Genomic DNA, 25,441 nt, shown 5'->3' on the forward strand with positions numbered 1-25,441 from the left:
AAGAAAACTGTCAATATAACATTGATTTTTGGCTCACGTTTGCCACGATATGCCAGTAAGATCTCTGACTGTTAATCGTCGATTCTCCACCACCAATTTTATTGACGTGTTGATCATCAGTTGAAGTAGATGGTCGTCCTAGACGCATTCGTTGTCAACGCGTTCTCGACCCTCTTTGAATAATTTGTACCTATTAAAAACATTTGTTCACGACAAACAGATATCACCTTTTCCAACATTTTGAACGTTTCGGCACCAGAAATTTGATGCCGCACACAAAATTTAATGGAACTTCTTTGCTGAATAATTTAACTCTTCGTAAAAATGCCGAACTTTACATACTTCAGAAAGACAAGCGTGTACTGAACACTAAAATTTTTTTTTGCGACATTTGACACAGATGTCACTGACAGTCGTACCATCCTAGATAAAAATATTTGGCCGAATGACTTTCGCGCGAAATTTATAATGGGTTGTCAAAAAAGTCTTGCGGTATTTTTATTGATTTTTTTTTTTTTATTGAAATTGAAATGAATTTTTGATAACTCATGCCCAGCTCTTGATCGATGCTGCGGCTGCTAGTATGCCGGTCTCTTTCGACCAATTCACCGATTTTATCGCAATTTTCGACGCCAGGCCTTCCGGAGCGTGGCGCATCTTCGACCACCTCTACACCAGAACGAAAACGTTGAAACCATCGTTGTGCGGTGGAAATGGAAACTGTATCGGGTCCATAAATTGCACAAATTTTATTGGCGGCTTGAGATGCATTTTTGCCTTTATCGTAGTAGTACTGTAAAATATGCCGTATTTTCTCTTTATTTTGCTCCATGTTTGCGACGCTATAACTCTCGAACGACTTAAAAGAAACGACAATCAATCAAACACGTGTTAGCGCGTGAAATGAGCTTTCCAAAAAGGTATAGCATGACCCGATGCGACGAATAAAACTAGAACTATGCGCTTTCAGCGCCAAATAGCGAAAATACCGCAAGACTTTTTTGACAACCTATTATTAAAAAGTCTTACTATTTTTTGCTCACAGTAGCATATAAAACCAACACATTGAGCTTCAACGTTTTATTTATGGTAGACAACTCGGCGATTTGATACAATCAAAATGTAAGAACATTGCAGATATAATTTATTATTTTTATAAGTATTAATTTACTTGTATGTAGTCAGTATAGATATGTATATAATTATGTAATTTTAAACAATTAATCTCTATTCATTAACAATGTAATGGTAAATAATGCATAATTACAATATATTTTAGAACAATTATCCTTAGTGGGGATTCACATATACACGTATGTAAGTATATATGTATGTATAATTTGTTTCCATTTATAACAGGGGCAATTACAAGCCAAGGCGTTCGAAATGTAAGTACTATCAAAGGTGATGTATTCTCTCTGATTACTTGGACGTATATTTGTATGCGTGTGAGTGGGTAGGCCATTCATTCGGCCAATATATTCGTTTAGCAGATATAATCGTTGCTTTTAAATTACTTAATTCTCACTTTTGATTATGTAAGTAATTGTGCGTACGCAAGGGATGCACGTACTTGCATGAATCATAAGCTATGCATTAATATATGTATGTATGTAGGCTTATTCGAGTGTGGGTAGGTTTAGTTGAATTGTGGATGCTGCGCGTAGTTCAAGTGCAGTAATAGCAAAAACTTATAAAAATGTAACAAAACAGGTATGAGATTGTTGGGAAATAAAATACTTAACAATAATAACTTGTATTTGTTAACAAATTCATCAAAGTGAGGAGCCTGGAGGATAACGCGGCGGCAACAACAACGCAAATACGGATTAGCGACGTCACGTTTTACTGTTATTGCTATCATACGTGACGCGTATAATCCATAACCGTAAACTGTATTTGAAAGTGATTTGTGTTTGCCTTCCCGCACGTGCGTCTCAACCGGTTTGCGCTGATTTATTTGGCATTTAGCGTCGCGCCTTTGTTTAAACCGTTGCTGTCACTGCTGCTGCTGTCTAACGTCGTGCCTCCATGCGTCGCGCGCTGGTAGCGACGGTTTGTTGTTGAGACAAGCGCTCGGTTGCCTCACGGACGCGTCCGCTTAGCCGAAGCGCCGCTGTTGAGCGTCCAAGCAGCGGGGAGTTGGGCATGGAGGAGCATTGTTTTTGCTGATGCTTTTGTTGTTGCTGCTGTTGTAGTGTTGAATTCGTTGATTTCGTTGTGGCACTTGTAGCGTTTGCTGTGCGGGAAATGTAAAACAAAATATTCTGTTAAAAAAGTTATTGGTAAATTAAACCAAAAAAAAAAAAATTATACTCTAAAAGCATTTTGATAAGGTACTTTGGTTAGCGCAGGCGAAGCGTTTATCGGCGAAAACATCTTTGTTGTGATCCCTCTTATGTAGTGGTGAAGTTTGTCTGGGTACCAGCAATTTAGCGTTAACACATTTGGCATCATCGGCGCTGGAGGCCAAATTGAACTTATGCTTCAGCTGTGAGACTTTTCCAGCCGCTTCGAGAATCGGTTTAGGCTGTTGCTTGGCCTTCTCTCGCAACGCATTGTTCTCCAACGATTTCTTACGCATCTTTATGGTATTAGTGAAATCCGAGCGCATTATGGGTTCGCGATGTGGTGGTGATGCCAACACTGTTGTTGGCTCTGATGGCGCAACTTGCGTCGGCGATGTGAGTGGCACTGCAAGCGATAAGGTTACATTCGCTTGATCAGAAATCTCATCCTCTTGCCGCACTCGCATGGACTCACTATGCTCTCCGTTATCTTTCCCGGCCGTCACTCCGTCGGATGACTGTAGACTTACTTGCCGTATGTGTTGCTCTAAAACGCTTATGGATTCATTGCATTTTTCGTCAAAATGCGGCAACGCCAAATTCTCATGTTGCGCGATTTCCTCCAATTTCGTCTTGAGCACATCGTGCGGTACGCCCAGCGACAGCGCCGCTTCTGCATTTGTCGCGTGTAAATCATCCAAAGCGCTGTGCTGCACTATGACCTGCACGGCAGACGCGCCAGCGCAATGACATGGCATATTTCCACCCACACTGCAATTGGAGCACTCGCTGTAACCGGAATCGCTGCGCTCGCTGCATTGTGATTTGTCGCGCACTTTCAGCGTCTTTTGAATGCGTCGCTGTTGTTCCAGCGTTGTCTGATTCGGCAGCTCAATGCTGAAGTCGTCATCTTCTTCGTGCAGCGAACCCATCTGCACGGTGGTATTCGGACTAAACATATGATGAATGCCGGATATGGATGGTCGTGGACTGTTAGGCAAACTGCCGGCGCCGGAAACGGCCGAGTTGCGTCTGGAAGCGGAAAGCGTGGCCATGCGGCCCAAGGCGCGTATAGCATTGCCGGTTTTCTTTCGTTCAATAATAAAGCAAGGAAAGCATTTGAGCGTTTTGATGATAGCGATGTTAACAAAAAGCAAGCAACAAAAACGGTTTTGAAACAACAAAAAAGATAAAGCAAAAATAAAAGAAAAAAATAATATAAAGCACGCGTATAGAATTAAATTAAAAGAGGTAAATGGCAATTTCGATAAAAAAAAAACAAGTGCGAGAACAGTATTTTAAATAACCTTAAGCAAATTCATCTTTTTTAATAAACAAAAAAAAATTAAAAATTAAAATGGAAAATATTTTAAGAAATGCTTACAGGTCAAGTATTAAAGCCAACTATTAACCTTTTGCAATGTAAACTCACTTCTATATTGCTTTTATGTGTATCCCATACTCATTCCTTACCTGCCACTTGCGTCGTATAATAAACTTCTTTAGTTTATCTGTGCAGATTTTATTACTGAGGTTCTCATCATGTTCCTGAGTCAGCCACTTCGACTCCAAGCATTGTTTGGCTGTCAAGCGATTTTCTTTGCGATGCACCAATAAATTCGATATGAAGTCCTTTGCCTCCTGGGAAACGCAATCGAATGCTTCGTCATCGAAATCATAGTCAGCGCGTGTAATATTTGAAAAAGTATCAACATCAGTATCACCCATGAATGGCGATAAGCCAGATAAACTATTCAAGAAACGAAAAATATTCATAAGGATCAATTAGATTTGCAGTCAACAGCCAATGACTTACAGCACATAACAAATGACGCCCACGCTCCACATATCCGACTGAAAGCCGATTGGCTCGTAACTAATTATTTCGGGTGGTATGAATTCGGGTGTTCCGAAGAGCACGCGCACCGGTGTATTCTTATTTAAACGTTGCGCCAACCCAAAATCGATGATCTTGATTTGATGGCTGGTGCGTGTATGGCACATAATGTTCTCCGGCTTGAGGTCCAAGTGCACGATTGATTGCGTGTGCATGTAGGCGACACCTTCGCACACCTGTCGCAGAAAGAGTATGCAATCGCGTTCGGTCAGCGTAAAATCGTCCGCTACGACGCGTTCGAACAGCTCACCGCCAGTGATGCTTCAAAGAGCGAAATAAGCATTTATTAAAAGTAATATATATGTAATTAGCAATGAATTCACTTACTACTCCATCACCATAACAATTTCGCGAGCACTCTCAAATGAAGCGGCGAGCTGCAGCAATTTCGGATGTTGTAATGATTTCATAATGGAGATCTCTTCCATTACTTTTTGTCGATCTTGCGCTTTAATGCATTTAATCACCTTAGCAGCAAGAATTTGTTTTGAATCTTCACGCTCCTGCACCCGATAAACGATTCCGAAGCGACCCTTGCCCAATTCCTCGAGTATTTCGAAGCGACTTTTGAAATCGCCACCTGACTTAACGGAGATCGGTCGGTGAAAATCTAAAAATACAAAACAACGGGAATGTAAGAGACATAATATTGTAGACAATGTATCAAAAATCCACAACTTTAACAGTTGGCATAGGGCAATATTTTTTTCGACATTAAACTGACCAGATTCGAAAATTTGTTGAATGTTTAAAGCGTAAAGTTCTCAAAGTTTTGCTGCATGTTTGTAACAGTTGTTGAGCCAAACGTAACGAGTTTTTTTAGTCGTCCGATCGGCAATACTTCTTTCGAAATTGGTTTTTTGACAGCTGTTATTTGAATTATAGGCAGTTTGGTTTGCTACTTCATAATAAAAAGAACTACTTCGAAACAAGGTTTGAAAATTGCCAAATTTATTACCAAAATAAAGTGTAGTACGGTGCAATATACGGTCAATATTATCCCCAGCAGAGTTGTTAATTCGAGCAATGGATCGCTTTCATATCAGTTCTCTTGTAGATAATTCACACCCTTTGAGTTGCCATACAAACCGCACTGAAGCAGCTACTGCTGCTGTGGAGCGGAGTGTCGAAGAAGAACCGACAATCCGCAGCTTTTGGAACTGTGCCCAACCACTTTGCTGAAATATTTTGGTTTGCGGACTTACAAAATTGTCGCATTTGGTGTAATGGCAGTGGCGTAGCTACAACTTCGGGCGCCCGGGGCCAAGGATGTTCTGCCGCCCCCTTTATCTACCTACCTACAAGTTTCATGAGGTGGTTCGAACAAAAGTGAATTTTTACAAAATACCTCCGATATTAAGTATATAAAATTTAGGAACGCCACGCAAATTCTGAAGTTCCAAAATTCTCACAATACAGTTTTTGAGGAAATTGATAGTAAATTTACAAGACATCTTATTAAAAGCCATAGAAAAAACTCATTTTTGCCCTATATCTAGTACACTTTTGACACAATTTGCAGGAATTTTTGCCCGAATTGGAGTTTTTAAATACCATTTTGACGCCCCCAAGAAGTTGCGCCCGGGGCGACACCCTTTGTTTTTAACCTAATTGAATAAAAAGTATGAAGTTTTTTTCTCAATTGCTTATTTTTTAACATTGGTAAGAGTAAAATGCTTTTGTGCTACCGCTTCACTCACCTTCTGTTGGGATTTCTTGGGCTTGTAACTCAACCGGATCGCTGGGCAAACTGGGTGTGCTGCAGCCATGTACATTTTTGGCGCGCACTCGAAATCGATATGCGGCGCTCGGTGTCAAATTCTTAACCGTGTACGCTAATGAGTCCACAACGGTAGCGATTTCGTGCCAACCGCTTTCGCCACCAGCCAAATCGTCAGTCTCATCATTCGGTTCGGCAGGCACCTGCTGCATTTCAATGCTGAAATTTTAAAGAACGAAAACGATTAACAACGTTAGCAAATACAAGCGTGTGCATAAAGCAATCAGTGTTCCATTGTAGTTTGCGGTTTATACGCACATAAAGCCGGTAATCATGCAGCCGCCATCGTAGGGTGGGCCGCACCAAGCGACCGCAATGCGATCGGGACCTTGTGAGATGCTGGGCTTGCCGCTGGGCGCATCTGGCGGACCCTCCACCGCCACCGAAGCCGCCGCTGCATCGCTGCCCAACGCGTTCATGATCTCCACCGTGTACTTGCCACTATCATCTGCCGCAATCTCAGTTATGAGCAGCGTCGAACGCTTAGCGCTGCTGCGTATGGAAATGTTGTGCTGCTCGACGATCGGACGGCACTACAAAGAAAACATTCCAGAGACAACAAAATATGTGCAATCATTAGTTAGCATTAGTATTCAGTGCTGAATTGTAACAATAAATATATACATATGTATGTATATCTGCATGTGTAACTTCATATGATGCGGTGTAAGGTGTTAGACTGACGGGGAATATATGTACGTAGATAAATAGCAGCTGGGCACACACATCTTGACGTCGGCATTTGACAGCAGTGGAATGGAATCCAGGGGCACAGCTGAGCAGCGAGCGATCGATCAATCGATCTGTCGAACATCGGTACTCATGGGCTTAGTTAACAAGACAACAAATCAGTCAGGCAATTAGCTCGTTAGTCAGTCAATCACTTACGCGCTGAGCTCCAGTTAGCCACCCACCCAGTTTGCTGTTCGCCATGTTTCACTGAAATAAGCCCTTGGAAATGTGAGCAAGCCTTGGTTGCGCGCACTGCCACAAAAAAGCATTGTTCTTGCGGTTTTTGAGGTCATTACGTATGTTTGTATATTCAAAGTTGTGTATGCGTGTAATTATGTATGCTCTCATGTATTTATATGTGCATAAAAACATGTGTTGATATGACGATGTGAAGGCAAAGGCGACCACGACGAAGCAGCAGGTACGAGTACATAGCCTCACCGCAAACCGATCGTGACAATTCTCTTCTTTTATACTTAAAATTATTAATTTTTGTACATTTGTCTTGGCATTTTGCTTTTGTTTATTATTGCATTATTTATTTCCACAATTTGCTTGCGTCAGTCTTTAAAAAAAGCTGAGACTGATGAACCCCGCCAAACCTCAAGTCAATGGCGAATGCTTTGCTATAGAAGTGTCCGATCAAAACAAATGTAATACGTAGGTAGACAAGTAAATATGTGCATTTTTATCGCAACAATTTAGTCTATAAATGGCAGTGGAAGACAGCAAGCTTTGAGTAATGGCTTCACGAAAAATCTTGGAAGCGTCTTTGGAGAAAATCATCAATAACCGAATTGCTGCCACCATTTTGACTTAAAAAGAGTAGGACCTTGCAGTTCTCAGTTAAAAGCTAGGAACTGATTGCCAATAATTTATGTAACACAGATACGGTGAAAATTGCATATTTTCTTAAAACGGAATCCATTATAATTAAAAATTGTATTCATTACAATTTTAAATTTAGAACTAACAATCGAAAGACACCTGTATAAATTGCGCAGAAATTGGTACGTGATATATAGAATTTTGAGTTAAAAAAAAATTATAAAAAGGTATTTCATGAAATAATAAAAAAATCAGAAAGTTATTTTGGACGTTCGTAAGAATATCAAAGAAACGTAATAAAAAACTTAATAAAATCGAATTTCGCCATACATTTTTCTTTAATGCGATACGAATTTTAAGCCTTACACTTTAGCTGTGGGCAAAAAATAGTACGACTTTTTAATTTAAATTTCGTGCGAAAGCCCATTCGTCGCAATATTACATATATGACATCGTTGGAATAACGGAAGGATCAATGAAACTCATTTTGAAAGATTATTTGGGTCTAAGAAAAGAAAAATCACAATTGGTTTCAAAATCACTAAATTCTTTATCGAAAAACAGCGTCGCTTTACGTCTGTGAGCAATGCTTTCCGACTACCAGGATGCCATGAAACGTATTATTTATGGCGATGAGCCTTGGATCCATGCTTACTATGCAAAAACAGACGATGAACCGTCCGAATATCGGGGCGAAAGTGTGCCTAAGCCGAAAAAACCACGTGAAAGCAGATCAAAAATCAAGATTATGTTGACAGTTTTCTTCAATTATCGAGATGTGGTGCACTCCGAATTCCTCCCGACCGGCTGATCTGTAAACAAAGAATACCATTTGTTGGTTATGAGTCGTTTGCTCGAAGCTATTCGTTAAAAGTGGCCGGAAATATGGGCTGACAACTCTTGGAGCTTGCACCACGATAATGCATACTGCATAAGTTCTTCGTGAGGAGTTCGCCAAATTTTCAACGAATGTCGTGCCGTAATCACAGCCTGATGTAGCTCCGTATGACTTCTGGCTATTCAGTAAATGACCACACCGGGGAAACCGTTTTGAGTCAATTGCTGGCATTAAACGTGAACCGCTCCGCACATTGAAAGCTATTCCGGAAATTGGCTTTAACAACTGTTTCGAGGATTGACAGAAACGTTGGCACAAGTGTATTGGCTTTAAGAGGATAATAAGAACTTTAAAAGTATGAAAGAAGTCTTAATATTTTTTGCGCACACTGTAAAACCAAATTGAAACTTATGAAACAAAAAAAAGTTGTCAGGTAAACTACTAATTCACATCTAAGAATTCCTTGCTGAAATCGAACTAGTTACAACTGTTCTTTCGTCAGTGATAATGAAAAACTCCGAAAAAGGTTATTAATGCATTTGCATTTAGCTTTTATTTCGATTCAGGGATGGTCCATATAATTCCACGAAACATTTTTTCTTTGTTATGAAAGAGAATTAGGTTAAAATCCTTTATCCAAACCTGATTCCATAAGACAATGTAAGGAAAAACTTACCACCCCTTGTCTAGAAAATGGATAACGCGCTGCCTAATTGAGATTTAGTTGAGTTTATAAGGTAGTTTGCAACCTCTTTAAATTACTGTTGGGTTCGTACATATGCGACTATACTAAACAGACGATACCCACTATCCCCCTAGTTACTTATATGCAAATATGGATATTGAATAATAACTTATGCTGTTGAAATAGTGAACGTGTGGCGCCTGGGTATAAAGATATATTAATCTTTTAATCGAATAAATTGTCTCAAATGCATTTAAAGAGTGCAAATGTTAAATTAGATTTAATTAACTTTAGATGATTTAAGATTAGTTTAATATACATTTTGATTGACTTCGATTAAGTTTTTGCTCAAAAGCACATCTTTTTGTGCACCATCCTCGCTTCTCTGCTTCGAAAGTTCAGTGAAAGACCTTACGTTCATAACAAAAATCATATTTGGTTATCTACGACGCATCCCTCAACACACACTCCACTCATACTCCACTCATACTCCGACATGAAATCGTTTTTGGCAATAATCCGACTCTGACGCCGCCTAGCTATCGTGCTCAAGACGAAGGATCAGGTAGCCTTTTCTGCTCATCATCATGAGTACTCTTTTTAAATTTACTTTTTGCACTATTAACTGGGTATATTATGTTTGCCACGAAGTTTGCAATACCCAGAAGACAGCGTTGGAGACCTTATTAATATATATATTTATATATGTGAAGCATGATGATTTCCTTCCTTTCTTCCCCAAGAAACTTATAATTTAAAGAACCACTATAGCGTATAACTGCCATTCAAACTGATCGATCAATATCAAGTTCATGTATGCAATCTTTTATATTTGTAAAGGGTTTTATAGTTTCACTTGTGACCAAGAATAGCAGATGTGCGTCACTTTAAGTCGACGGTTGATTGAAATGCCATGAAGCTCTAACAATATTCCAGCGCTATCTTACCAAAGACCAAATATTCTTCAGTCCATTTAGTAGTTTAGTTCATTTGCATTGAATTTACAGCAAATATATTTGAATTAGTAATTCCACGGAAATCTTTCAAAAATCTGTTAATTTAATGAATTGTGCAGTTTAATGATGAAGTCATTTCCATTCGTCAACTTCCACTTATACAACATGCTCTCAGTCTCAAATCTAAACATATTAGAGATATTCCTCAAGAACTAAACCGCAATAAAATTAAACCTTCTCACAAAACCCTATGCCGTAATTTTCCCTGCAGACTAAGCGCTGTTGCTTTGTTTGCTTCATGCCTACGGTGCTGTATGATGGGAGAAAAGGCGTTAGTAACTAAAGTCGGCTTTATTATTGTTGCCTACAATGACGCAATTTGCATTTACGTTCTGGTTTAAAGTCAAGTAACCTTTAAAGGTGCGCCAACGTCAGTTGTCTGCCCAACCACCAACCGGGCACCGCCATATACTTTTATGGCATAACCAGCGCCATAGCGTAATGAGATAAAGAAAAAATGAAGCGCCTGCCGTGGTTTGTTAGAATGAATGTTAATATAATTAAATGTAAACTTTTTAAAATGCTTAGGACACTTACCCCTTTGTACCAGCAGACTTGTGCACGCGGTACAGCCTCGTAGCAGACGCTCAACTTAACGCTACCACCAATGTGAGCAGTGCAATCCTGTGGACCCTCTAAAATGCAAGCAGGTACTTCTGGCAGCTCGGAACCGTTCAGCGCTTCAATAGCCTTATCAGCGGCACTTGTGGTTTCTGTAGAATCGCCCTGGAGCGACGTAGGTCCTGGCAGCACAACCAGACTGGTGTAGGCGCGCAGTGTCGAACTGGACTTACCGCAATGTGTGACACTCAATTGCACTTCGCCGCAGTGATGCGGCTGGACGTTCCGTATGCGTAGTATGCGGACACCGTCCGATTCATTGGCGACACGCGCCGAGCCAAACTGCTGCACAGCAAACGGAAGAGCAGCACCGAAAAATAGAAAGCAGAGCGCGCAAAATGCAACGATTAAGAAAACAATTCAAAATACACTTAATGCTTGTTCCGCTATTTGCGCGGAATAATAAACAATGGGGGAGTTATATTTGGAGTTATCTACAACACGCGCGCCAAGCGAAGTTGAAGGTGAAATGAACAAATGCTTTGTATGCCTTACCCGCAGTTAGGCACTCGGCAGATAGTTACAATGCGACACTTGCACTGCAGCGATATACACCATACAGGTATATATCTATATATGTATATGTGTAAGTACACGTGTATGCCTATGCAAGATACACTTAGATATGCTGATCGCAGTTTTCACTAGTCGAACCGCCTATTACCCGGGTATACAGCAATAACAATGTATTATTTTTCCAGATATCAGTATAAAATAAAAGAAATATGGTGAAAAGTAAATCGAAAGAACGAAATGGAAACGCGAATGTTTTGGAAAATTACGCGGCGCTCGACACAACACGACGACAACTAGTATCGAACTGACAATGCGAGGCGTCGCAGCTGTGCTAATTAATTGCGCCCGCTCAGCTTTTTTCCGTCAATAGTTGCGTTGTTGGCCCACTTGGCGCCGATCTCAGTTTGGCAATAATCCCAGCTGAGAGCGGTGAAAACATATTGCTACAACAACAAATTTCCAGAAGGCAAGTCAATTGGGACGCCAAGAGCCTAAGTGAACTGTTAAAGTCATCAGAAAATGTCAGTTATGCTCAGAACGCCGCACGTCACTGAGTGCTAACCGAGTAAATTGAGTGCGATCATTGATTACGCTCTAACGGCATGTTCTCACCTTCTTCGATAACTCATTCAACAACGAAAATATATAGTATGTAAATGGGCTTCCTTATCAACATTTATCTAAGCTCTTGCTTAGGTGTAATGAATAACAGTTATCACAAACGAAGATAGCAAGTCTCTCCGAGATTAAAGGGAATCCTGACAACATCCACATTTTGTCAGTTTTTTAATCCCACTTTAAACTGTAATATTAGTGTCTGAGAAGATTTTGAAGATCTTGTTATCGTCAAAGTTGATATGAAATCGTTTAGCAAAGCGCAAAGTGTGAAAAATAAGAAATCATAAATGAAAAGCAAACTTGTTACGTTGAACCTAATCAGGTCGTGTTTGCGGTACGCTTACACTTCAGCACATATACGAGTATAATGTTTGAAGATGTTACCCCCATTAATTTAAACAGCTACTTCATTCTCATATTTTATTTTGCATAATATGCTTGTTACAAGTTCCGGCCGTTATAAAACGGAAACTTTAGTACACTTTCAAATAAATTTAATTTTATTTAATAATGCATATATTAGATGACTTGGTCACCTTATGCTTTTACACAAGCTTTCTAACGTTTCGGCCTTTGGTGAATAGCAGCAAGCACCGTTTCAATTTGTATTGACGACGCTTCTCGATGATTGCTTCCAATGATTGAGTCTCTCCAAATTTCTATAGTGCATTCGACAAGCCATGTTCTCTAACTTTGAACACAAACTGTAGTCCATTGGTTTCAATTCTAGACTTACAACGGCAAATCATCTGTATCAATAAAACCAGGCATATTGCTTTTAAGTCCCTGCTCAGTAATTTTTAGAATGTGATTTTTCTGGAAGATCCAATTCTCTCCATCAAAGAAAGTGTTGCTAACTGCTTTACCATGCTTTCCAAAACATTCTGCGAGTACACTTTTACCCCAGTTTTACTTTCATCTGTTGAGCCTAATTTGCTTCAAGCGCGTTGTCATAAGATCACGGCCTACGACAGTCTTTTATGTTCATCTGGAATAAGTCTTTACATTGATCGGGTCAATATAGCCATTACTTTGACATAATTTTCTTTCTATGTCATCATCTGTAGACGTTTGAGTGAAACGATCAACCAGGTATAATTTTCTGTAGCTCTTTAATAAGCGAAAGCAAATACTATACTATTTATTATTGGTCTACAACTTTGCTTCCGCCGTTTTTTTTTGTAAATTTAAGGCTTTATTGTATAAAAACGGTTACAAAAATGTTATTCAAAATATTGGCCGTCGCTAGCTACTACTTTTGGCCATCTTTCTGGCAGCATGCGTATTCCGTGGCGAAAGAACTCCTCATCTTTCGAGTCGATCCAAGTATCAATCCAATTTTTTACTACTTCATAAGAACTGAGGTGCTCGTTAACTAGACCGTGTGCCATCGATCGGAACATGTGGTAGTCAGATGGAGCAACGTCTGGAAAATACGGCGGGTGGGGTAAGATCTGCCATTTCAGCGTCTCCAAATATTTTTTGACCACCCTTGCGACGTGAGGCCGAGCATTGTCATGCTGGAGAACGACTTTATCGTGTCTTTCCTCGTACTGTGGCCGTTTTTCTTTTAGTGCTCGGCTCAAACGCATCAATTGCGTTCAGTATCGATCTCCTGCGATGGTTTCACTTGGCTTTAGCAGCTCATAATATAACACCCCCAGCTGGTCCCACCAAATGCAGAGCATGATCTTGGCGCCGAGAATGTTCGGTTTTGCCATCGACGTGGAGGCATGTCCAGGCTTTCCCCATGACTTTCTTCGCTTAGGATTATCGTTGTGGACCCATTTTTCGTCGCCAGTTACAATGCGATGTAAAAATCCCTTTCGGTTGTGCCTTTGAAGCAGCTGTTCACATGCAAAGAAGCGCCGTTCGACATCTCTCAGTTTCAGGTCGTAAGGAACACAGTTTCCTTTTCTCTGAATCATCCCCATGGCTTTGAGGCGTTTTGATGAGGCTTGCTGTGTCAATTGCAACGATTCGGCCAATGCCTCTTGGGTTTGAAACGTAACTTGGTCGAGTAATGCTTCCAATTCAGTATCTTCGAAAATCTTCTCCCTTCCACGCCGGTCTTCGACTTCATAATCACCATTCTTAAAACGTTAAAACCATTCGCGACATGTTCTTTCACTTAGGACAGCCTCACCGTACGTATCCGAAAGCATTCGATGAGCCTCAGCCGCACTTTTCTTGGAAGAAAAGCAAAATTTCCCGCAAATGTCGAGAATTTGACTCAAAAGTGATATTTTCAGTTGAGAATAAGTTTGGGATGCAAACAGATCTCTACAAATATTTTGTTGGGTTAGTGTTGGGTAAAACACATATCTTCTTGAGTAATATCAAGGTCAAACATTACTCTATACTCGTATGCCCATTTTATATACCAAATGTTGCTATTTTCCATTCAAATTTGCTGATCTAGAAAGAATAGCACAATTCAACATTTAAATATTGAAAGACCAATGGATGTCTGAATATAGGAAATTCCCCATTAAGAACAGTCCTCATAGCCGCACATTTCCCATAACTGGACTAATTTCATGAACACAACATTTTCATCATTATTTTCATACAAAAGCAATTCCTATAACCAGACATGAGTACGTTCCAATGATCGAGCACAAACACTATTTTGGAAAGAGTTTGTTCACATTATCTCTGATAAACGGACAAGATTTCTTAACATTTTGTCAAGAAAAATGTGCATAATTTATAGTTCCCGCTCTTTTAAATTTTTATTAATTTTTGTGGATTTGAGGCAGTTTTTTTAAGAATAATATATAAAATAATTACAACAAACAAATTGTCTTGCGCTGGTGTCGCCTGGTTCGCGGTGGCTCAACGAAAACTAATGAAATAATTGTCATTCATACACTCCTGGCTGACATTGGCTCGCATTTATTGGTTCAATAGAAATATAGTTCTGAGTTGCAGACTCTAATAATACATTTGCCACGCTACAGCCCATATGGACAGCTCCCTTATCCGGACAGCGACGGTGGGTCTCCGGTTATGAGGAATTTCACTGTATATGGATATGTAGAAAACCAGTGGACGATAGCCTGGTTTATTGCAGTCGTCCTTGGTGTTGATTAGCTGATTATAAGATTCCATAAAGATAAAGAAAAAAGGAACCAGAAGCCACGCAAATTCTGAAGTTCCAAAATTCTCACAATACGGTTTTTGAGGAAATTGATAGAAAATATCTATTAGACATCTTATTGCTGCCTTTTCCACAAAAAAGATAACGTGATGACACAATTTGCGTAATTTTGCCCGATTGGAAGGGTTTTTAAGATAATTTTGCAGTAGCCCGCAACAGACCGCGTGGTACGACTAAAGACCCTTCAATAGTAGATTTCACCCTTCAAGCTCGCTCCGTAGAAGACGAAAACTATGCCATCGACTGAAAAGGTGATAACCACCGTTATCTGGTATGGTATTTACAAGGTGGATTCTACATTGACTACCAGGAGAAGGGCAAAACGGTTAAAGAGCTTTTCTATGCCAAATTCTTGAAGCGATTCGACGCCGGTTTGGAGAAAAAACAGTTCCATTGGCGAAGCGAAAAGCACTCTCCGTCATGAAGAAATACTTTGAGGACCTACAGAAAACGTATTTTTAAACGGGTTAAAAAAGTTGAACCACACACGGAGTCAAGTTTATAGAGGTAAAAGTGTACTATTTTGAGAAATTAATCGTAATTTTTCTAAAATTTTCTTTGGCTAAGTATTTATCCGAATTCCCATGTAGATTTAAAGCCAATTATTTATAATTTAATTTATTTCATGTTATGAGGCTTAAAGCTTTTGCAGATGTCAAAATTCGATTACTGTGGCTAAACTAAATATGCTAATTTTGATGAGTAGTAAGTAAAAACGTTTCTCACTTTGAGCCGGTAAGTGGAAGCATCACAAAAATGCCGTTATTGGCTATATTTGTATACTTTTAAATTTGAAGTTACTTATTTGTCACTTAGTCACTGAGTCCACACACTTAAGCATATTTACACACATACATACATACATGTGTGCCATACATGTTTGTATGAATAAATGAATTTATCTGGGCTGCTATTCATAAAGCTTATATTTAGAGATAATTAACACGAGATAAGCTCCCTAAACATATACTTATATGTAGGTATGTTTGGTGTGTGCCCAAGCGTTTCGATAATTATGATTTTTGTCAACAAGAACGTGTAAACAAACACTGTAGCTATAAGTTAAAATCACTTCCGCCACCGAAGGCACAAAATTAGTGGCAAGCAATGTATCAACTGCACCCCGCCAAAAATTGTTATCATTTTCATTGGAAATTTTGGAAATTATTCGACACAGTTAAATTTATCACACGTAGATATGAAAAGTCGCGCGACATTTTTTATTTATTTTTTTCAAGAAAGAATTTTAAGCTATACGCATACCTTTTTGAGTAGCATGGCGCTTTTGTTATTGTTTTTCGATCACTTTTCAATTACATACAAAAACATATTTTCGCTAGTGTGTTGGAAGCGCACCGCCTCGAAGTTCTCCGACAACTGACTGATCGGCTGCTTAGTTTGTTGAGTCAACGCTTTGCTGCCGCGGAGTGCCCAAAGTCATGTGCATGCATACATTTGCCAATAAGAGGGCAGTATGTTACGGATGGCGGTTATCGACAGCGTTGTGCGTTTAACGAAATCGCAGCAATCCAAGCAGCCGAACTCGAAGCGCGCTCATCAAGTGTCGATACTCAGCCGCCGGCGTTAAGCGTCCAGCGCCTGAGTGCATAAGTGGGCATATCGCGTATTTTTGAACTCACTACGGCAATGGGTGTGTTACGGCACGGTGTCAACATTGCGATTTTGTGACGTTGTGAGGAGGAAAGTCAGAGGAATCAAAACAAAGCACGCATTTTAGATTTGAGCAAGCCAAAAATGTTGACTTGTGTAAGCTAAGGAAAAAAAAATGATTTCAGATAGCAGCACAGCTTCAAGTGCAGGCGTTTGTTTGATTTTCGAAACTGCTACTCCACTTTTACCGTCTTTAATGCGCTCTTTTCTTTTTCTTTGCTTTGCTGCCACTGCCGACGCTTACACAATAGCTGTCCATTACTTTACTGCTTGAATTTCGCAATATTTATTGTTGTTTTATGTACCAATTAACATATTTACACTCCCAGAGAATTTCGTATTTTTATATTATTTTCTTTGACTCATATGGGCAGCTTAAATTCGCCAGCGCGCGTACTGATTTATATACTTAGCTCGATCATGCTCGACACCAATTGTACAATGTAATAAAATCTTTTAATAAGACGAAATCATGGCATCAACAAATTTTTAAAATACCGAGCTGAATTAAACTTGAAACTCACACTGGAAAAGGGTAGATCACGTAGGAGCATCCGACTCCCCAACGGAACTTACAACATCTACTCAGATGGCTCAAAAATGTCTAATAGAGTGGGATCCCAAATCTATTGCCCGGAGTTGAATCTTGGCCAGGCCTTCAAGCTTCCGGAATACTACAGTATCTTCCAGACGGAAGTCTTTGCGGCCAGGAAAGTGGTTGAGATAGGTAGCAACATACGTAACAAGAAGAGGGTCAACAGATACGAGTACATACATAAGCGAATACATTGTAGTAATTAAGGCAATAATCTCACATCGCATTAAAAACGCAAGTCGTTAAAAACGGTACATAAAAATTTCGGACAGGGCTGGCAGACGGATCAGGGTTAGATGGAATCCCTTAAGGGCATGCAGTATCACCAAGATCATGTGCTGAAAGGACTGCGCGACGGTTGTTGGACTAATGACAGGCTATATCTTACATCATCTGGCAACACATGCGAGCCGAATGGGCATAAGTAACGACGATACATGCAGAAAGTGCATGAAAGTAGACATGAGAAAGACGCTGAACACCTCCAATATAACCTCACCTAACCCAAACTCGAAATTAAGATGAATCCACAATCTTTGATTTGACGAAGCTCAGCATACCACTGTGTGAGACCACTGTCTCGGAAATGGCTACAAGGCTACAGTTTTGATAAGCAAATCTTGTTATCCGTATTATTATTATTATACATCATTATTATGCGAGCCGAATTGGCATAAGTAACATCGTGGTGAAAATTTGGTTGAATTCCCATCACCTATTTGTGTTTTTTTCGTATATATAAAATATGCAATATTGTCCCACTGTACTACGTTGAATACAACAACAGCATAGCTGAGTGGGTCATCAACCAGACTTGCTACTATGACTGCAGAAATTTGTGTTTCATTGAGTAATTGGCATTCACGAATACCGCAGACTTCGGATAGTATTACTTATGTTACGAAATGTTCCATTTGTCTGACACAATAAACATTTAAGAGCGCCAAAGTCAAATCGCAGACAGAGCGGCAAGCCGAAGAAGCAACATAAGGTGCGCAGATGTATTGTGACCTTGAGCTATATATATGTATGTATATGCGAGCAAAGAATGAAAGTTTCAGAAATATGTGGGATATGCTCCATTCATTTATATACTCTTGCAACATGTTGCCACAGTGAAACCAATAGAGAGAAATTTAGAGTTCTATATATGTAAAAGTCTTGCGGTATTTTTATTGATTTTTTGAGATGAGATGCATTTTTGCCTTTATCGTAGTAGTACTGTAAAATATGCCGTTTTCTCTTTATTTTGCTCCATGTTTGCGGCGCTATAACTCACGAACGACTTAAAAGAAACGACAATCAATCAAACACGTGTTAGCGCGTGAAATGAGCTTTCCAAAAAGGTATAGCATGACCCGAGATGCGACGAATAAAACTAGAACTACGCGCTTTCAGCGCCAACTAGCGAAAATACCGCAAGACTTTTTTCACAATCCATTATATACATAAGTGATCTGGAAGACGATACGACTTCAATTCCAAGTGACTGTCTGTCCGTCCGTACAAGCTGTAGCTTGAGTAAAAATTGAGATATTGTAATGAAACTTGAGGCAGCCATGGAGTTAAAAATTAAAAAGAAATGAGCGTGGCCCGCCATCTTAGAAGTTTAATGCACATAGCTCCTAAACCGCTTAAGATACAATAACAAAATGCTTTAAACACTCCTAAAAAATAAATAAAATAAAATATATGAAATCAGATGATAACCGTCATATAACGGTTCTGTTAGAAACTACTGAAAGCGCGATAAATCAATAAATAAATAAGGCAGAGCCATTAAATTTTACTCCCGACATGGAACAAGTGGGATTTATAGTAGCCAAGATAAAAAAAAACCAATAGGTGTGTCACCGCCCACACTGAGGTAAAACCCATATCTCGTGTGATATAATATGATATCACTATTTTCTAACATCTGGCTGACGCTACTCCATTTGTGTTGATGGAGGTAAGTGGACCTCAATGAAACTCAGGGAGCATTTAATTAGTATGTGACACATTCATAGTATATACCTATCAGTATATCTCCGGCTTTCTTCTTTGCCAGTTGCAAAAGTTCGGTTATAACCGAGCTTAGTCCTTCCTTACTTACTTTGTTTTTGTTTTAATGGCATAAATGCGAATTTCAGTGTTCGCCACCCTTAAAGTTTACTCATTTTCGTCAGATTAGTAAAACAGTAAAAAAATTCCAGGTCTGTAAAGTCTTTTGGATCACAGATAATAGCACTGATTTTACTTACTTACAAGAAATATGCGATTGTTGTCCATGTATTAATAACTTTATTTAACAGCGCAGTGAAGATACGCGTTAGTCATAGTCGAATGTTAAACTTTAACGAAATATAGTTGCTAAAAATAACTTCTGCTTTTTCACAACTCACCTTTGTTATTTCCCCAACGAGTGAGTCATTGGCGTTTTCTTCATCTACATAGTCGGAAACGATTTCACGACCGGCGACGAACCATTGTACGCTGGCTTCAGGTGGATGAACATGCGCACAAAACACCACTTCGTCTGCACCGGCATTCGTTAGTGCCGGCAGCGGCGATTTCAACAGTATTGGCGCAGACTCGACAACATCGTCGGTTTCGTCGACGCTCAGCTGACAGGCAGTGCTGCAGGTCAGGCCGCTGGCAGTGCGTACCTCACACGTGTATTCTCCGGAGTCTAAATCGAAAACGTCGTTTATGCGCAGACAGAGTACACCGTTGCCATGGTCGATTTGGCTAAGAAAATGACGAAAATTAAAAATACACATACATATGTATACCACAATATGCACTATGAGTCTGTGCCTTTCTGGACTTACTTAAAATCATCATCATCGACCAACACTTCACCGTTACGCGTCCACGTATAAGTGTATGGTTCATGGCAATCCAACTCGAAGCGCAAGTCAACAGTCTCGCGTTCGTGAGCTTCTACTTTGGCGGGGAGGGCTCGCGAAATGCACGGTTTTGAAAGACGTGCTGTTAATGCATCACTTTCTGTTGCTTCGAATTTCACCCAAGTGCTTGTGAGCAACGGTTCATTATCACACTGAATGATGCAAGTGTACAGACCCTCGTCTTCCTCCGTCACATTGTCAATGCAAAGCAGTGCTTCGTGTTCATTCACCACAATCTGCACACGTTCATCATCTTCGTCCAGCTCAGTGCCGTTATGGTAAAATTTACAGGATGGCACCGAAGAGCCGCGATAGCCAGTAGCCAACGCCATGCGACCACCTATAGCCGTCGATGGTCCCATGATACGTCTACGTAGGTGTGCATTGCGTTTCGAAGAACTTGCACGAACACTACGCACGGAAGGAGAACGTGAGTACCGCGAGCGGCTAATTACATCCAAACGCGCTGTGGCTTCAATGCGTCCAAAGTCATTCTCCAAGGTGATACGATACAGACCAGCATCATCGAAAGTGACTTCGTCGATCTCCAGGAAACGCAAATCATCCACCTCCTTCACAGCGATCCGGGCAGTAGGCGTAACAATCATACCCTCTTTGTCCCATGTCGACCAAGGCGTTGGGTGACCGGTAATCGCGCATTGGAAACGAACATTGTCACCCTCCTCGACGACACGACTGTGAGGAATGGCTAGGAATTTCGGCGCAGCCAAAGTACGAGTGTCCAACATTGCGCGTCGATAGCTGCCTATGCGACCATCACTCAGATCGATTTGCGACGAACGGTAAGAGAGACGACGAGGCGAAAAGCAACGGTTGGGTGTGGAGCGCGGTGTTGAACGTGGTGTTGAGTTTGCCGAGAGTAAACCGCTGGGACGGGACAGCTGACGATTTAACATATTCTCCTTTTCCTCAGGCACATCGACAATAATACAAGCCGAGGATAGTGTGCGGCCAAGATTATTCTTTGCGACGCATGTGTATTCGCCTTCATCCTCTGGATAAATGCGTGGTATGCTCAGTGTAGCCTTGATGCCGTCGTAGGACATTGTGAAATCTTTGCCACTCGGTAGCACACGTCCATCCTTCTCCCATATGATTACCGGTTCCGGGAGTGCCTCAACATGGCATTCCAAAGTGATGGCATCACCGTCACAGCAACGTAAGTCACGCAGATGACGGATGAAGCGCGGGAAGGTTTCCACGTTGCTGTGAATTATACACACTAACATTTGAATACATTTCATTTAATGCGGCATACTCACCCGTGTCGAATAGACCCTTTCTCCATTTGCGAATTGTTGAGGATATCTATAAGGAAATATGTTTAAAAAATATAAAATACTCAAAACACTTTTTTTGGTTATAAACAATTCTAACTGAATTGTATTTTGCATATCTTAGCCCCAACGTGAGTACATACATACATATGTACATACATATAATCACCTAAAATGCAAAATAACATAACAACATTTCGAAAATTTACAGTGGTGTGACTGAAAAACGAAGTAAAATGGAACAAGAGTGAAAAAAATTTAATATTGGTTAAAACTGGTTTATATTTGAGCGCAGAACCTGAAAATGTTGGACAAATCTCATATTATGAATGTAATTTGAAGTAGTGAATCGTAATCAATAGGATACTCAAATTCGAATTTTTTGATGATACGTTATTTTGCATTTTAGGTGACGATATATGAAAAAGGAACATATTTGAAAGTAGTTAACGTTTTAACGTGTTTCGAAATTAGAATAAAAGCGAATTAAATTTTTCGTTCTTACACAAAAGGGAAACTAAATTTCGAAAATTTTCCGGCTATTACATACTAATTGCATACTTGTAGGCGAAAACATTCGGCTAAATGTTTTCAGCGACACCTATTGGTCATTTTTATAGCATGCCACATATTTCACTTTTGAATTCATTTATTCAAAATAAATGTGTTTGATTGTAAAACTAAACATCTTTAACTAATTATACACGCACCTACCCATTTCTATATCTGCAGATGCAGAAATAGCAGAAATGAGCACGCTTTTTAACCATATCTTGGCAATGGATGTAAGTTCTACTGGCAAAATACATTAAAAATTAATGTAGAACGGTGGCAACATCAATTCTCTGAAAGTGTTTTCTAGTGTTTGCTTTTCCGCAACATCTGGTACTTTTTATAAGCAGTTGTCTAAATATAGTTGCATTTCATTTACAATTTCTATTGCAAAGTTTTCATAATATTTGGAGGAGCGTCGCTGTCAATAAAAATTTTTACAAAAAATGATTATGATTCAAATGGAATTGGAACCAGGATTTCGCAAAGCAGACCTTAACAATATACCAACGGTGCGCAGCGAAACAATATTCGGGTTCGTCACTAGAATTGCCACCAGCGGTGGTAGCGTGAAGAACCAATCAACCGGCAGGTATGTTTATTAACAAATTTAAATAATATGTAATAATCATTTGCATATTGTATTTAGTAATAGCACAGATGTGGATTTACTCATAGACTATGTACAAGTGAGAAAAGCCGGAGATATTTTTGATGTGCGTGCCGTTGTCTTTCCGGCAGCAAGTGGTGGAAGCCATGAGTCGCATGTACGCGTTTCATTAAAAGTAGATGAGAAAAAGGACGAAATTTCAGAGACAAAATGCGGTATCTGCGCAAAAAAAGGTATGTTTTTCTTATAATATATCAAACACCAGCATATAATGAGAAACTATATTGGATTTTGCAGAATCTTGTCCACATATACTAGCTTTTATTTTCTGGCTGCATCGCAAGAGTACAGATACCGAATCTACGGCAATACTGGATTTTTGGGGTAAAGAAACGGAAGCATTAATCGAGGAGGAACGTGGCGAGACATTGCGCATTCGTGACATATTCGCCTGTGACGAATTACGTCTTGAAGCTGATTTGGAAGCAGCTGCAGTAAGTGAAAGCGAAGGGCAAGCTTTCTTCGAGGCTGTGCTTGATGAGATGGAAAATTTAGGCTTAAAAGACTCAGCTCTGTACCGTCATTGTAGATCGGTTTTGGAAGAGTTCGAGCCGGTGTTCATACATCATACAATGTTGGATGCATCAAACAATGGTGTAAAGAGTTGCCGTACATTCGGCCTGCACATGGAGGAACAAGCCAAACATGGGCTCTTCGAACGACTTTCAGAGGTCTCAAAAACTAGTTATAAGACACGGCTTTGGCTAGAAACGCAATATATGCGATTACGTTGTTCTCTCATACATCGCATCGCATCGAGAAAAGATTCCCTAGATGATGAAAATATTTTGGAACTGCTTTTCTGTAAAGAACGCGAATTCAATGCCGAGGAACGACAACAACTGAAGCAACATAAACGTTTTATATTAAAACAAACAGAAAAACTAGAAAACAAGACTTACACTGAATGTGGTTTGCTGCTTAATGAAAGCTATCCATATATTTGCGCATCGCCTGATGGAATTACCGACGACCACATTGTGGAAATAAAAGCACCAAAAACTGACGATGAATTTGAAAAATACTTAGAGGGACGTGAAACAATTGCGCCCAAATATATGGCCCAGATACAGATTCAAATGTATATGGCAAACGTGACTAAAGCATTGTATTGTGTACTAAGTCCCACCTTTGACACTAACGGTGCCTTGCATTATGTCTGGGTACAAGCCGATATGGAATTTGTTGCGAGCTTACTCGGAGCTGCTGAGGATTTCTGGAAAGATGTGGTATTTCCTCGACTCAACAAAATCTATCTTGGTGGCCCATAAAGTAGTGTTTAAATGTTTAGTTTATATGAAATGCAATGGAACGCAATCTTTTCTATGAAATGTAATAAAACAACTATTCCAATGCCAAAAAAATGGAATTTTACTCTCTTCACTTCATACTTGCGTTTCACCTCAAAATTATTGTGCACAACAAAGTTTATTTTTGAAAAAAAGTAAGATAATTAATTTCAAGTTAAAAAGGAAGAGAACCGAATGTTTAATTCCTCCATTTTCAATGTGTAAATGTGTGTGTTATAATCAAAGTCATACGTGTTATGCATATTTTTTTGAATTAATGCAAAGTAAAAATTTGCCCCACTACTTACCTTTAGCGAAAATTTGCAATGAGATGACAGCCTTTGCCTCACCATTACAATTGCTCGCTATAACAGAGTAAGTGCCGGTGAAGTCCAGCTTGGCGCTAGGTATTTCCAGGCGGTATTCCGGACCGTCACCTATAGGTCGGAAGTGTGGTGCGTCCTTATAGTATTCCGGCTGTAAAGAAAAATACATGCATAAATACCAGCAAGAACAGTGTAAACGAACTTCTTTGGAGAACACACATTTTATCAACTAGAACTAACATAGAATAATTTGCTTATTTAATTACAAAATATACTAAAATGAAAATCTCTAGTAATATGTGCTCTGTATGTAAATAAACGGGACACTAATGCCTACGGTTTCTATACTATAAGATTCACTTCAAAGCACAGACTGACTCCTATGAAGAGTATAAAATGTATATGTGTTTAAAAAAATTATGTTAATAGCATGTATTACAACTAAAGGCATACCAGTAATACATATTACAATTATAGCATCTAAAAGCATGAAACTCCCATTGACTCTGTTGTTGTGATAACGGCAGGAAACATCCCTGCAGTAATTTCGAGGCATGGTGCCGAGTTTACAGTCCCGACTGTCGTGTGAACCCATTCACATACTTTTAACTGACAATTAATACGCTATATAATCGTTATTTAGAAAAGGTTAACTCGGAATGACTCAGCCTTATCATCTCTCTCAACAGTAGATTTCTTTTGGTCCGACGAAATATTATAAGGTAGGTCTCAATACTTAAATGCTTACACGTAATCGAAATGAACTTCCAAGTAAACAAAAAAAAAACAAAACTTAAAAATAAATGAGAAATTGAATAATTTTCTATCAAAAGAGCAATATGGATTAATTGTGTTTGTAATTGCAAGCCTGTATTTTAATTATTCATTTTATTTCTTGTAGTTTTTACCATAGGTTGATTTTTAAAAATTTGCATTTAATTTTTGACAGAATTATATGAATGTTTTTATTTCTGTAAGGACTGTCTTTAGTTTTTAGACACGATTCAGATTACTTTGGCGGTCGGGAAAAAACACGAATTTCGGTATAAATGGGATATGTACGGATAGGTGAGCTTCCAGAGGAGGAATATTCAAAGGTTATGTTGCTAACACTTATATTTTTTAAATTATTCCCGACTAAAAATTCAAAAATGTGTATTAATAAGA

At 39.4% G+C, this 25,441-nt stretch overlaps 2 protein-coding genes across 2 annotated transcripts in view; one reads left to right on the forward strand and one right to left on the reverse strand.

Annotated features, from left to right (window-relative positions):
* Positions 1–1,029: 1,029 nt before the first annotated feature.
* The window catches only part of LOC126755597 (titin), a 98,544-nt gene continuing 74,132 nt past the window's right edge, over positions 1,030–25,441 (reverse strand). Inside the window, 12 exon segments of the mRNA XM_050468289.1 lie at positions 1,030–2,239; positions 2,341–3,376; positions 3,762–4,038; positions 4,105–4,446; positions 4,513–4,795; positions 5,886–6,124; positions 6,224–6,498; positions 10,602–10,970; positions 19,633–19,978; positions 20,062–21,366; positions 21,423–21,468; positions 24,257–24,425. Coding sequence (XP_050324246.1) covers positions 2,016–2,239; positions 2,341–3,376; positions 3,762–4,038; positions 4,105–4,446; positions 4,513–4,795; positions 5,886–6,124; positions 6,224–6,498; positions 10,602–10,970; positions 19,633–19,978; positions 20,062–21,366; positions 21,423–21,468; positions 24,257–24,425 — 4,911 coding nt within the window. The 3' untranslated portion in view covers positions 1,030–2,015.
* On the forward strand, positions 22,330–24,023 carry LOC126755601 (uncharacterized). The gene is made up of 3 exons (XM_050468296.1): positions 22,330–22,581; positions 22,639–22,832; positions 22,897–24,023. Exons 1-3 carry the CDS (start codon positions 22,436–22,438, stop codon positions 23,928–23,930), a joined length of 1,374 nt encoding a protein of 457 aa, XP_050324253.1. The 5' UTR covers positions 22,330–22,435; the 3' UTR covers positions 23,931–24,023.

Source organism: Bactrocera neohumeralis, chromosome 4 (genome assembly GCF_024586455.1).
Source record: "Bactrocera neohumeralis isolate Rockhampton chromosome 4, APGP_CSIRO_Bneo_wtdbg2-racon-allhic-juicebox.fasta_v2, whole genome shotgun sequence".
Taxonomy (NCBI): domain Eukaryota; kingdom Metazoa; phylum Arthropoda; class Insecta; order Diptera; family Tephritidae; genus Bactrocera; species Bactrocera neohumeralis.